This window comes from Camellia sinensis, chromosome 14, assembly GCF_055761805.1.
Source record: "Camellia sinensis isolate YWXY chromosome 14, ASM5576180v1, whole genome shotgun sequence".
In the NCBI taxonomy this organism is placed as follows: domain Eukaryota; kingdom Viridiplantae; phylum Streptophyta; class Magnoliopsida; order Ericales; family Theaceae; genus Camellia; species Camellia sinensis.
Genome location: NC_138974.1, coordinates 11,382,743 through 11,398,207, shown reverse-complemented (window position 1 = coordinate 11,398,207; position 15,465 = coordinate 11,382,743). Strand labels below are relative to the sequence as shown.

Genomic DNA, 15,465 nt, shown 5'->3' with positions numbered 1-15,465 from the left:
AATTACAAAAAAAAATACAAATCATCTAAAACGTAGCGTCTTCTTCTTCTTTTTTTTTAATATCATAAATAGTCAAAAAATCAACAAAAATAATTAAATTTCCAAAGGAGACCTACATATATTTTTTCTTGTCTTTTATATATATATATATATATATATATATATATATTCTACTTTATTTTATAACTAAAATAATACAAAATTATAATTAATATTTTATAACTGAGCGGATCGGGTTGGATTGAGTTAGCTCCGTATTTTAAATTCAGCTTGACTATTAAATGAACACAAAATCTCTATCCAATCAGACTTTATGGACAAACCAATTTTTTTAAAGGAGATTTATTCATAAATCTCTTTTCACCGACTTATATTTTATTTAATTCAAATTATGTTTTCTATGTTTCAACAAATCCTATAAGTAACATAATTACCAAAATATTCCTAATAATAATAAGGTAAAGTACGTATTAGTATTCACATTGACAGTATAATGTTCCGTTATGTAAACATTTACATCGTCAAATATGAATATTTACATCACCAAATTACTAAGAGTTTATAAAAATATTTACAAGGATAAAATTATTCATAAAATACTTCAAATATAAAAATTAGAATTTAATAGACTAAATAGTAATATTTATTAAAATATAAAAATAGTACTTAAAAAAAAATTAATAATTTTTGTTATTAACATCTTAAAAATATCAAATATGGAGCTGAATTTGGTGGGGCAACCGACAGCTGCCATCCCTTAGCAAGTAGTGATTGAGAAGTAATCGCAAAGGAAAACAATGCCAGAATAGCAGATCACCCCATCACTACTCACTTCCCCAACCCCAAATTAATTAAACACAGTTAGATAGTAGGTATCCTTCATTTAATAGACAGATAGTCCTGTCAAACTTTTACTAAAATACAGCACTTTTCCTTTTCCACTTTCTCACTTCATCCACACTCACACTTCGTTTGGAATGGTTGAAACTAAAAAGTTTTTGTTTAAAATAAGTTTTTAAATTCTTTTAATTTTTATAAGAAAAAAAAAGTTAATTATAAATTAAATATAATATTTTACTTTATTAATTTTTTAATTTTTTACCTGTTAGCCTCCTTAATTGAGGAGATGCCAAAGGAGGGCCCACCTGTACTCTGTCTTTCTCTTATATACAACCAACACACCCCCACTCTTTCCCTCTCTCACAAAAATCCCTTCTGAAAAAAACCCTCTCAACTGTCCCCCCCAAACATTTGTCCCACAAAACCATAAACCATGACAACCACCACCATTGCCAAAATAACAATAATTGTTGCCACTGTTGCCTTGTTACTGGCGATGGTGGCAGCACAGGCACCCGCGGCCGCACCAGAGCTGGCCGCAGGGGCCCCGGGAGGAGAGACAATGGGAGCGGGGGCTCCGGGGCCAGGGGGGGCGATGGATTGCATGACCAACCTGTTGAACATGTCAGATTGCTTAACGTATGTGCAGGCTGGAAGCAATTTGACGAAGCCTGGCAAGGCGTGTTGTCCGGAGCTGGCGGGGCTGGTGGAAAGCAACCCAATATGTCTGTGTCAACTGCTGGGAAACACAAGTGCTATAGGGATACAGATAGAGCTCAAGAAGGCTCTCAATCTTCCTACTGTTTGTGCTGTTGAGACTCCTCCTATTAGCACCTGTGCAGGTTCTCTATTCTCTTCTCTTTCTTCATCCTCTCTCCTTTTTCCCTCCTTTCCTTCAAGTTTTTGGTGTATTTTTTTTGTATTTTTGTTGAGCAATGTTATTCATGCCTCAACGTTAGACTCATTTTTTAAATTTAATCATGTGGCTTTCTTCGTCCAACTTTTTTCTAAAAGTTTTATGGATTGTTTGGAATGTCTTAAATAAGTACATTTTTTAAATTTTTAAACTAAAAAGTGAAGGAAAAAAATATGATTGTTTGGATTCACTTATTCACTTTTTATGAAAAATATGTATTAAAAAAATTGTATAAATTAGTGTATAGGAGAAGTTTGTCCATTGTAGGTTGTACGGTAGGTAGCAAGGTTTGCAGAGAGTAGTATAGAAGATGCTTGCCTCCTCTTCGGGTATTGAATTGGATGATGTTGTTCGGCTCGTAGGGCTCACCACAGGTCCCGTTTTGCTAATCGGAACCGTTCAATGTGTAGAATTCGTCAAGTATGATATGTTTGTAAAAAATACGTTAATCGAATATCGATAGCTATCTGATCGGATTAATTTTTTGTTAACCGTTAACTATGCACCATCTATTTTTTTTTATACAAAACTGATTTGATCATGTAGTTAGAGATATTTGATCAACATGATTTTTTACAAGTATATAGTACTCGACGAGTTATACACATTGAACGGTTTAGATTATCAAAACGGGACCCGTGATAGGCCCCCACGGGCCAAACTGCACCATTTGGGATTAATTTTTTTGTGCACCCCGCGTTATAAATTTGTACCACTGACCATCACTTCAATATGTATAGTTTGTACTTGGCGCCTATGTATGTTTGTACTTGGCTTCTATGTAATTTGTTTATATATATATATTTTTTTTGGTAAATAGTTATAACATTTTACTGTTTTTAGTAACTTTTTGTCTTTTTCAGTGTATGAAACAGGCCTAATTAATTATTTCTTTACATGTGTCTAAAAAGTAACTATAAAAAATGGATTTGTATATTATCATTTTTCATTTTTGTTAATACATCTAAGTATATGCTCTTTTTAATTGATTAGAAAAAATTATAAAAAAAATACTAAGAGTTTGAATCTGGTAACAAAATTATAATTAAGTGAAATGATGACTTATCTTAGTGTAAATTGAAAATTTTTACTCATCAAAAACATTGCATAAATAATATCAGATAATATTTTGAAATTGTTTTATAATTTTCTCACTAAACCATTAAAATATTGCCTTTTATTTTTTTGGGAAAATATAAAAATACACCTATTTACACATCTAAACAAACATTCGTGGTATGTGAGGCCTACACATGACGGGTAAGTGAATATAATATTTTTCATAGATGAAAAATTCTATATTATCAATGTAATATACAATAATAAAATTTTAAAAATATTATTAACAAGTGTCTTGGCCATGAGAAAAAGATAGAAGAATACTTTTTATTATCTACTTTTAAGATAATTTTCACTCTAATTCTAATACTAAATACAGCAATGCATGATAGTTTGAATTTGTGTAGCTCGAATATCTCAAAAACAATGTCTTTTTGAGGGTAAAACGACGTCATTTTGATACATTCGAGTCATTCAGGCCACACAAATTTAAGTTACCAAGCATTTTTCTACTAAATAATGTCCCAAAAACACTTTTGTGTAATAATCAATTAATAATTATTAATAATTGATTCTACAGGAAATTATCATTCAGGAATATTACATATTGATGACAGTTTATAATTTTAATTATTAATATTTATTATTTTTTTATAAATATTATTTCTGACTACCATGTCTGTGTGATTCCTCCCTTATTCTATTTGCAAATATTAAATTGTGATGAATTGTACCTAAAATCCAAACTTTGGATCTCATTTTGAAATTTTGGGTTAGGTTGAAAAAGAAAGATATCTTATTTTTCATTAAATGGCAAGACGGTGTGGAATATTAACTATGGTGGGACCTATGTATGTTATACATTACATTAGCCTATTCCAATTTCTTACACTAATCAATATTTATTTTGGTGATATATCATACGTTTCGAGATTTTATTTTTATTTATTTTAAAAAGTCTAAATAAATTCACAACCTAAATATATAGTTTATTTCTAATGTTACCTCTTACATAAATTTAACCCAATTTATGAGAGTTGAGAATTATAAATTTATCATATAACATTTAAATGATTGAGTCGGACTCTTTTCCAATCCTAATAAAATTAGAAATTTTTCAATCCTATCTAAAAATGCATAACATGGTTACTAATACATCTTGTGATCGAGATTTTACTAATCAACCAACCCTTTTTTGAACTTGACTTAACCAATCAAACCCACAATTTTGTCATTGGCACCCGCCTACAATATATTATCGTTGTTGCAACTTCTGCAACCAGAAAAATCTTGAGTCTGATTACAAACCCATCATTTTTTACCGCTCTAATATTACTCAAATCTTGAAGAACCAACCATACGTAGTAAATGATTCAAAACTCAAAAATAACAATAAAATCTGGCTTCGTCCTCAACTTTCACTGTTTATATACTTGTATGTGTTGGAGAAAAATGGTTGAATAAGAAATTGCCTCATAAATGTGTATATAACTCACACATTTAAGACTCATCAGTTTTACAAAATTGATTGGGCAGTTTTGCTAGCATTAGTTGCCAGCCTTGATGGCTAGAGGCTCCTCCCCTCTCCCCCTTGGTGTATAAAAGGAGGTCCTTTTCCTTGAAAAGAGATATAGAATTTTTCCTTGACATCCATACACTGTCAGTCTACTTCTCCTATAATTTTCTTCCTGAGAGAGAGTGCTGCCGTTGTCCATTCGCTAAGCTAATCAGAAGGTGCTTCTGTTGTAGCTGCTAAAAACCGTCATATCCTGGGAAGTAGACGCCGGTGTACCTCCAGCACCCAACGGTGAGGCGGCGAATCTATTTTAAGGAGACTGTGGTATCACACAGGTTTCGGTTTGCTTCCTTTAACCATTTTATATTTTATCTGTATTTTATTCAACATGTTATTTTTCTTGAGATTGAAGGTTTGTTTTGTTCATCTCATAATTTTGCGATATGCAATGTGAAATTATGTAATGTGAGTAGTTTTTCCCAACAGTATGTTTGTCTAAGCAAGCAAAAACCCATCAACAATGTTACAGTTTGCAAACCCCAAATTGAAATGTAGTATGGTGACAATCATAAATTCATCTTGCCTATATGTCCTAGAGAGTGGACAAGTCTTCTGATCATGGCCTGTCCAATTGCTCTGCTCATCTCCGATGGAAAATGTTCTCGTTCTTCATCAACCACCTAAAATCTTCTCCAACTTTGAACTCGTAAATGCGAAGATTGTGGCCTGCAGGACATTGCAACGACGATGACGCTGAGTTTGCAGTTGGTGGGTTAGATTGAAAACAAAAGGGGTTACTTCATCTGTTCAAATCTTGATCGTTGGATGTGTGTAGAATTATTAGATGAATTCTTCGTAAATTGAAGAGGAGCCCAACTCGAAATGATTGAAGTTGTGGTTGCTTTCAAAGTTATTGTTACTAAATTTTTTTTCTGCACTATATTTTTGCAGATGCTGGATATCCTGTGCCTGGTCCTATGTCAAGTGAAGCGCCTGGTAATTCGTCAACCAAACCTTCCATCTTTCTGTCACCATTTTTTCAAAAAACACAATTTCATTCTATGAAGAAACCCTTTTGAGTAGTAAAGTGTGCCCATATAACTTAATGAAATTGGCTTCTCTCTCAGAGAGAGGTCCGATTCTGTCTAGTTGGGCTCATTCTGTCACAAGTTTCACACTGATGAGTCAAGTTATTAACCTTGTAAGCCCTTATGTGTAGATCATCTTTAAAATGTCATACTGATCCCAAAACATGTAGACAATTCCAATCATATCCAGCACATCATAAGCTAGTTTGTCTTGTTCTTTTTTTTTTTTTTTTCCTCCTTTGCTATTATTTTCCTTTCATTTTTGTTTTGTGTATGTGAGTGTGTTTTACTTTCCTTGCTTTTTCTAACTGCATAGGTTTTATTTTATTGTAATTTTATTTTTTTTTTCTTCCCCGTCATTCCAACCTTATGCCCCTAACAAAATTACAGATTCTATGTCGCCGAGCCTTGCAGCATCTGGAAACAGTGGCAATGTAGCTTCATCAAGCATTGCAGCTTCTCAACTATCCATCCTTGTTGGTTTAGCAATTGCATTTCTCACAACACCCTTCTTCTGATTTTAATTTTTAGAGTTTTTTTTTTTAACTTTATATTTGTTTCGATTTCTCCATTTATCTGGGGAGGGGGTATTGTAACCAGATATTGAATGGGTATGACCTAGTTACGCCAATAAACATGTAGCTTTTTTTTAAATTTTTTTTTCATGATTTTCTCTCTCATGGAGAAAGCGACCATTGTTTTGAAGCATGAACCATTTGCTAGCATTGTCCTGACAATTTCAAATTTTATATATACATATTTATTTATCCCATGTGAACATCTAATCAGATTGGTGGGGGTGATTGAGGTTCTCACAGGTTGAGTCTGAAAAATGTTGAAGTTCCTCTATTGTACCAAAAACATCAAAAGGCTTTATCCAAAAATCTAATAATAATTAAAGGCATGCCTTATGTTTAGATAGTTCATACCATAGTGTTTTGATCAAAGATTTCAATGCTTCCATGTTCTAATGGGCTTCTAGGCTAGCGGTTATCATCCACCGAAGATTTCAATGCTTCCATATTATTCTAATGGGCTTCTAGGCCAGCGGTTATCATCCGCCAGCCACATAAGAGCGGCACTTGTAGTGATTCTGTTTAACTAATATGTTTACAAGTTGCTACCCGTTGCAATTACCGCTTATCTGCTCTCCCTTCCCACTCTTGGGAACGGGCTGCATACACAAATGGGTAAATTAAACTATACTACTTTGAAGTTTAGAAAAACTATAATAAGCTGTATGTCATAATTATATCAGGTTTCCCTAAGGTGGCACAAGTACGTGAATAGAGCTGGCAATGGATAACCTACTCTGTGAGTATTCATGGAGACCCAACCCAAATATATGGGTTTTTTCTTTTTTTTTTTCTTATTCATTGGGTAGGATAATTGATATTCTTTAAATATCACAGGGGATGGGTTGGGGATGGTGCCCACTAATTTCCCCATATGTTTGTTTTTTTTTTTTTTTTTTTTTTTAAAGGATTCACAGCCAAAACTAAATATACATTCAATCTTTTTTCTTTTAGTTATTTATTTATTTATTTATTCAGGTTCACAACCAACTTTTTTTTCTCTCTCTTAATATACATCCAATCTTTTTTTTGTTATTATTTTTTTTATTTTTAAGATTCACAATCATTTTTTTTTTTTAATTTTTAAGATTCACAACCAAAGCTAAATATATATTCAATCTTTTTTCTTTTGATTTTTTTTTTAATTTTTTTTTTTTTTTAAGGTTCATAACTTTTTTTTTTTAAGGATTCACAACCAAAGTCAAATATACATTCAATCTTATTTTATTTTATTTGGCTCAACAATAAAATCAATACACATTAATTAACATTGTCACATTATTCTTGTCAAATTTTAGACATATCTAGAATTTTTTTAATTTATTTAAAAAAATTAAAGACACTGTCTAGTGCAGATTTCGATTTATTTTTCTATGTTATTTTTATTTTATTATGTATTGTAATTTTCAGAATGGTTTGCTTGTTCTGAAATTTCAATTAACGAGTATGAATCTATTTGTTTTATGTTATCACACAATTTATTCAACATATATATATATATATATATGAATGTATTTGAAAATAAGAAAATTGTAGAGAATCGAAACAAGTATGAGTCGTGATTGGTTAGAAAGCATGGGTACAAAGATTTATTTGCTGGAAAAACAAAAAGGGAATACAAAATCTTACTAAATATTTTTTTAAAAAATAAAAGAATTTTTCTTAGTTATGAACAGATTTAACTGAAATCAGCTTGTTTCCCAATGTTATGCTTCATTTATTTAGATAGCAAATATTTTTTAATGAAAAATATTTTTTATAAAAAAAATTTAAAATATATGTTTTTATATTTGGTGGTGGTAGTGATGGAACGAAGGTGAAAGTAGAGATTGTGACATAGTGGTGGGGTGATAGCGGCAGTAATGATGGTAGTGGCTATGGTGATGGTAGTGTGATAGTGAAGGTGAGAATAGTGGTGATGGTGTTGTGAAATTAGTAAAAATTTAATTGAAAAAATATTTTTTGTTTTTTAAAAGTAACAAATAACAAAATTCGTGGGGACTAAAGGAAGAAGATGGAGAATGGATTGGGTGTGGTAAGGCATAGATATCTTAAAATGAGTGGTTCAGATTTGTTAAAAGGTATAATTAGATTTTGGATAAATTAAAATGAATGGTTCAAATTTGCTAAGAGAAAGATGGTTTAATGTCTAAAATGTCCGTGACTAAGAGATCAACAAACAATTCCTAGTTTATGCCCTGATGCAATTTAATATGGGTCTTATAACACTTTCTTTAGACATGTTCTTTCACATTTTATTTTTTCAAACAGGCTCTTATAACATTGTAAACATGTTCTTATAACATGTAGGGGAGAGAGTGAGAGTGAGAGAAAGAGAGATGATTGTAATTTTTTTTTTAATCTTTCACGTTCTTCCACATTTTTTTTTAATTACTAAAACTTATTTGATTGTCTCAAAATTATATATTTTATTATTATAAAACAAACTTTTTAATTAATTAATTAATTAATGTGTATTTGATTTTGTTATTGAACCAAATAAAATAAAATAAGATTGAATGTATATTTAGCTTTTGTTGTGAATCTTAAAAAAAATAAAAATAAAATAAAATAAAATAATAAGTTGTTAACATTAAATATATTTAAAAAGAAAGAAAAAAGATTGCAGGTATATTTAGCTAAAATCTTAAAAAAAAAAAAAGTTGTTAACATTAAATATATTAAAAAAGAAAGAAAAAAAGATTGAAGGTATATTTAGCTAAAACTTTAAAAAAAAAAGAAAAAAAAAAAAAGTTGTTAAGATTAAATATATTAAAAAAGAAAGAAAAAAAGATTGAAGGTATATTTAGCTTTTGTTGTGAATTTTAAAAAAAAAAGAAAAAAAAAATTGTTAATATTAAATATATTCAAAAAGAAAGAAAAAAGATTAAAAGTATATTTAGATTTTGTTGTGAACCTTTAAAAAAAAAAAGAAAAAAGAAAAAAAAAAGGCTGTTGTTAACATTAAATATAAAAAATAAAAATAAAATAAAAATAGGAATTAAAGTGGGTTGGGAAAAATACAAACCCATTAAGAAATGGAAATGGTGGTACCCATGGGAAATAGGGAATGGGGAATGAGGAATGGAAAATGGGAAAAATTTATTATAGGGGAATGGGGATGGAGAATTAATATCCACCCCATTAACCCCCATTATCATCCCTATATGTGAGCACTATAAGGCTTCTTATATTTTTTTTAAAACCTCAAGGGAGGTCCGTGTAATTTATTTTAAAATCACATTCTCCAAGAGAAATTTAGACCCATGAGATAAAAGAAAAATACTTTTAAGAAAAAGTATTTTTAGAAAATAAGAAGAAAGAACTTAACAATGGCCTCGTTTGTGAAGTTAGTTATTTTAGTTGATTATTTTAATAGGTTAAAATATATATGTTTGGGAAGATAGTTGAATTTTTTTTGTAGTTAAATGTGATATTTGTGAGAAAAAAAGTGAAATGATTATGAATTTAATGTAATATTTTATCTTATTGATTATTTTAATTTATTGTTTTTTTTTATAAATTTTAACCCCCTTAAAAAATAAAAAATAAAAAAAATAAATAAATAAAAAAAAAAAGCCCTTTGCCAAAGAAGGCCAATAAAAAGTCTATCACCCCAAGGAATCAAGTAAGTGAAAGGAAATTGCTAGAGCGCCATTACCCAGCCTATTTTTTTTTTTTTTTTTATTTTAGGTACAAAATTTGTTTGGTGTAAATATATATATTTTTTTTGTATAGAACATATGTCGAAAACAATAGATAATTTTTTTACTATTTTTTTAGAATGTACTTTTTATTTATTTTAATCAAGAATGTTAATACCTAATAAAAGAATTTCACACAAGATCTACTTCAATAACAAATCACACATATCTCTGCCATATCTCTCTCTTCAAATTTAATCCAACTAACCCTCCTAATTCAACCTTGTCCCAGTGTGTGCTATTCAACTTTCTCTCAAAGCTATATGTGATGTGATCTAACTTTTTTCTTGTACTCTTTGAGCGTGGTAACTTTTTATTTATTGTTAAGATATGATAATATGAGTGTGGCAACTTGAAGTTTTAATTGCTCAATATTAGTTACACCAATGTTTATTAACATTTAATTTATGTTCACATTTTTATATTTTTACTATAGTACGTGACATAAATTGCTTGTTTACTATAGTATTAATATTTAATTACGAATTTATTTATTTTTCAATAGAAAGTTATACTCAAGAATTTAATTATTGTGATAAGTGTATTATTCAAACTTTTTGAACGAAAATTTTAACAAATCAATAAGAATTTATGTGTTTGATTGTCAGTCAAAATATCTTACTGTCTCATGAAGTCAATAAAATTTTTAATTAATTCGTGTTAATATAATTCTTTAAAAATCATATCATACTTTTAGTTGAACTCATGTGTAAAACTTACCGTTTAACATTATTTTAACACATCAGTTAACATTTCCATTGCAACACTCTATATGCTCACTAAATTAACAAATCCTAAAACACAAAATTAGGCCTCCAATTTTATCACTTTTTATTATATGCCGTACATATTAAATGACATTTCTAAGCCAATTAACCTAACGAGGCTTGTCAAAAAAAAACCCAACCTCACTTGTACTGGGCCTTTTACAAACTACTTCTGGGCTCATTAAAATGAGGCCCATACATCATGGCCCATTAAACATCGAGTAAGTCTATACTCTATTAAGGGGTATCAGCCCAACTTATGTTTAGGCTTTTCTCTTTCTTTCACTAGAAATCCTTTTTCCTTCTTCTTCTATTTCTCTCTTCTTGTTTTTTTTTTTTTTTTCTTAAATTTTTTTTCCTTAAAAAACGAAGTTGGTTAGCTCTTTGAAGTTAACAAGACTTACGTTAAATAATTGGGTGAATTATGCCATCTTTCTTGAGATTTAAAAAAAAAATAGTAAACGTCACGATTTCATCATAATTTCGCTAATTTTCCTTTTAATAGGTTAAATGGACCAAAATAAAATACAAAAATAAACAACGTAAAATATACATTATGAAAACATTATTTTTTTTATCCATATAACTAATAAATTATTGATGAAAAAAGAATTAAGTGTTATATGAATTAAAATCTCAAAAGAACTTAATATAATTATGTCAAAATTATAAAATTTATTATATTTTCTTTAAGTTTCAAGAGAGATCAACATAATTTACTATCAATATTTTATGTATAAAAACAGATACATACATAGAATGTGAGCATATATATGTATTTTTAATTACTAATGCATCCACCATGTTAGGCTAGCTGTTTGATCAAGCATTAGTAAATGCTTTTATAGTTTCTACAAGGCATCCATTCATTGCCAGTTCTCTCAAAAAACATACACCAAACGCTTCTTATGCAAAAACTTTTGGACAACAATCCAGTGGGCCCCTCTTCTCACATGGTTTATTGATTCAAAGTTGTGCTATGACCATATCAATCTGTTTCCTCCCATCCACTCTAATCATGTTTTGTTTTTTGGGGGCAAGTAACTCTCATCCTATACTCTTCATCTCAAAATATTAATTTTTTATTTTATTTTTTATTATATTAAAATGTTAATTTTTTTTTCAAAAATTAATAATTAAAATAATATAAATTTTTTATTTTACCCTTTTTTTAAAATTTATTAAGAACACAAAGTACAATCATGATAATTAATATTCTTAAAATACAATAATTATACTATCAAAAAAAATTAAATTCCACAAAAGAACTATTATTTTAAGACGGAGGGAGTCGGAGGGAGTATTATACAATATTAAAGGATTTTTGTCCATGTCTAACAATATTTGTCATTAAATTTGTATTGGTTACATATCTTTTATGAAAATATGTTTTAAGGGGGCTAGGTTGGAAAGAAGCAATTAGATGGTCCAATTTGTTTTATGGGGCCTTATCTTGATAATTCAGAATATTTAATTTCTAGGCCTTTTAAAAAATATAAAATATAAAACAAAAAAAATAAAAAAGTATACATGTCAAAAATCAATTTTTGGATAGTGGTAGTCACTTGATCAGATCTCATTTGCTTGAAAAGAAATAGATGGATTATTTTTAAAATTCATTAATTATTTTTTAGATAAATATATTCTGATCCAGTGACATTTGATTTTCGATCAATTTAATTTTTTATTTAAATAATCTACTCGATTGATCCTACAAGATAAATGATTTGATTGTGAAGATGGACCCGAAATGAACCCACATTGAACTAGGGTGGACTGTCCAGACTGGAGAAGATCTAGTTCTATAGTATGTATAATAACTAATGGAAAAATGCTTGGGAGCACTAATTAGTGCTCCCACTAATTAGGTGGCAGTGGGTCCCGTCATGAATGATGTGATGTTTTGGTCTTGGAGTTGTAATTTTTTTTTATTTTTTTTATTTTTTTAATGCATTAGTGCTATTAGTGATGATGTTTTTAGTGGGATGAATCATTGTTGTAACTAATGTGAATTTTGTTAAATAAAATAAATAAGAAACTAAAAATGTTTGATTTTTTGGACTTTTTTTTTATTGAACTCTCTTTTGGATTTTTTAATTTTTTTCTTATAATTTTTAGATTTATTACACAAAAGGATTTAGAAAAATATAATTTTGATATAATTTTTAAAAAGGATCATTAAAAATAATTATTTTTAAAAAAAAAAAAAATTGAATGACGAGCTTGTGGCTATGTTTTCTGTGGAACAAATGGGGTAATGCCATAGCTTGCACTATATAAATGATAGGTAGTATCTCAAATTTGGCATGCGTTGATATTAGGCTTAACCTAGTTATTTTAATTCTAATTTTTAAAAAGTTTTAAATTTCAAACTGGCCAATTTAATCCAATATATATGAGTTATTAATTTTTTAATTTTTGTCTTGAGTAGATATTAAATTCTTTAGATTACTTATTTGTTATTTTAATTTAAAACGTTAACAAAATTCAATGATGAAGTAAATATGATTTTTAACAAATGTTTTAATTAAAATCCCATAAAGAGGTGTATGGGGGTGTTTGGGAACTTGGATTTTGGCTAAAATGGTCAATAAAAAAATAAAAAAGACTAAAATTTAATTGCAAAATAAGTCAATCAATTACTTTTTCTTTTTTTTTTCTAGCAACTATCTATTCAATTACAAAAAAATTCACAAATCATCTAAAACATAGCTTCTTTTTTTTTTTTTTTTTTTCATCTCATAAATAGTCAAAAAAATCAATTAAAATAATTAAATTCCCAAACGAGACCTACATATATTTTTTCTTGTCTTATATATATATGTGTGTATATATATATATATTCTACTTTATTTTATAACTAAAATAATACAAAATTATAATTAATATTTTATTAATGAGCGGATTGGGTTGGATTGAGTTAGTGCTCTGTATTTTAAATTTAACCTGAATATTAAGGCAAAGTTTGGTAAGTTAAAAAAAAGTTAAAAAGTCAATAAGCCTCCGTTTGGGAAGTGGGTTGGCTTTTTGGCTTTTTGGCTTTTTTGGCTATTTTAGCCTGGGCTAAAAAGCTTGGTTTGGGAAGGGCTTTTTGGCTTTTTGGCTTTTTGGCTTTTTTGACTTTTTTTGTGAGAGAAGAATGTAATGATTATAGGCCCCGTTTGTTTCCAGAGATGGAATGGAGGGGATTGATAGTAAGGGGATTAATAGTAAGGGGATTGTTAGTGAGGGTCGTTTGTTTTCAGAGATAGAATGGAGGGGATTGATAGTGAGGGGATTAATAATGAGGGGATTGTTAGTGAGGGGATTGATAGTGAGGGGATTAGTAGTGAGGGGATTGATAGTGAGGGGATTAGTAGTGAGGGGATTGATAGTGAGGGGATTAGTAGTGAGGAATTGTTAAATTATTTTTATATAAAATAATAAAACAAATAAAAAAATATAAAAAATTAAAAATTATATTTTAAAAAAAATTTCCAATATATAAAATATAAAAAAAATAAAAAAATTTCTAATCCCCTCACTATTTTTCTAATACCATCTCTACCTCCTCACTATGAATCCCCTCCCCAAGGGTATTAGTAATACCAAGGTATTAGTAATACCCTCCCTATCTCTCAAAACAAACAAGGTATTAGCAATACCAAGGTATTAGTTAGTCCCAAGGTATTAATAGTCCCAAGGCTATCTCTCAAAACAAACACCCCATATACTAATCCCAAGGTACTAGTAATCCTAATCCCCTTGTTATAACCCAAAACAAACGGGGCCATAGGTTGGATGTGATGTTTTGTTTGTTATGGCTAAAATAGCCTATTTTGTTTTTTGTGGCTAAAATAGCCAAAAAAGCCTGAAAAAGCCCTTGCCAAACACAGGCTAAGTTACTCAAAAAGTTAACAAGTTATCACTATTCACCAAAAGTCAAAAAATTGCGGCTGCACAATTTCCAATCTTAATTTTTCTCTACACACTAATTTATACATTTTTTTAATACATATTTTTCCATAAAAAAATCAAAAAGTTAACCCAAACATCCATATTTTTTTTCTCAATTTTTTAGTCAAAAAAGACAAAAAATACACTTATTTAAGACACCCCAAACAACCCCTAAATGAACACAAAAGCTCTATCCAATCAGACTTATGGACAAACCAATTTTTTTAAAGGTTATTCATAAATCTCTTTTCACCTACTTATATTCTATTTATTCAAATTATTTTTTTATGTTTCAACAAATTCTATAAATGACATAATTACCAAAATATCTCTAATAATAATAAGGTAAAGTACATATTAATATTCGCACTGATAGTATAATGTTCCGTGATGTAAACATTCACATCGTCAAATATGAATATTCACATCACCAAATTACTAAGAGTTTATAAAAATATTTATAAGGATAAAACTATCTATAAAATATTTTAAATATAAAAATTAGAATTTAATAGACTAAAGATTGTTTGGAATGTCCTAAATAAGTGTGTTTTTTAACTTTTTAGACTAAAAAGTATAGGAAAAAAATGGTTGTTTGGAATAAAATAGTAACATTACCATTTTACCTCTACTATAATGAATTGCCTACTGACTTGTCCAGGAAGTTAGGCGGTGGAAGTAAACAAGTATCGGAGAAGATTGCCTACAGTTTGAAATTAGATTGGATGGTGTTGTTCGTCCCGTGAGGCCTACCAAGGGTCCCATTTTGATAATCGGAACCGTTTAATATGTAAAACTCGTTGAGTATTATAAGTCTGTAAAAAATCATATTGATCGGTTATTGATAGCTATCTGATAAAATTAGTTTTTTTTCAACCGTTAATTTCTTCACTGTCCAATTTTTTTTATAAAAATGATTTGATCATATAGTTATTTATATCCGATCAACGTAATTTTTTACAAATGTATAGTACTCGACGATTTCTACACATTGAACGCTTCAAATTATTAAAACGGGACCCGTAATGAGTCTCTACGGACCGAACAACACCATCCTATGCAAA

At 29.0% G+C, this 15,465-nt stretch overlaps 1 protein-coding gene across 1 annotated transcript; it reads left to right on the top strand.

Annotated features, from left to right (window-relative positions):
- Positions 1-1,187: 1,187 nt before the first annotated feature.
- On the top strand, positions 1,188-6,191 carry LOC145807515 (non-specific lipid transfer protein GPI-anchored 12-like). Its single transcript, XM_082905866.1, has 3 exons — positions 1,188-1,682; positions 5,283-5,327; positions 5,810-6,191. Exons 1-3 carry the CDS (start codon positions 1,274-1,276, stop codon positions 5,935-5,937), a joined length of 582 nt encoding a protein of 193 aa, XP_082761992.1. The 5' UTR covers positions 1,188-1,273; the 3' UTR covers positions 5,938-6,191.
- Positions 6,192-15,465: the final 9,274 nt, after the last annotated feature.

What these genes read in the sequence shown, in the direction of transcription:
- LOC145807515 (XM_082905866.1), top strand. Translation starts at nt 1,274, where the DNA reads ATGACAACCACCACCATTGCCAAAATAACAATAATTGTTGCCACTGTT. An exon ending in TCCTATTAGCACCTGTGCAG is followed by an intron (nt 1,683 to 5,282) that starts GTTCTCTATTCT and finishes ATATTTTTGCAG; the next exon opens with ATGCTGGATATCCTGTGCCT. An exon ending in TATGTCAAGTGAAGCGCCTG is followed by an intron (nt 5,328 to 5,809) that starts GTAATTCGTCAA and finishes ACAAAATTACAG; the next exon opens with ATTCTATGTCGCCGAGCCTT.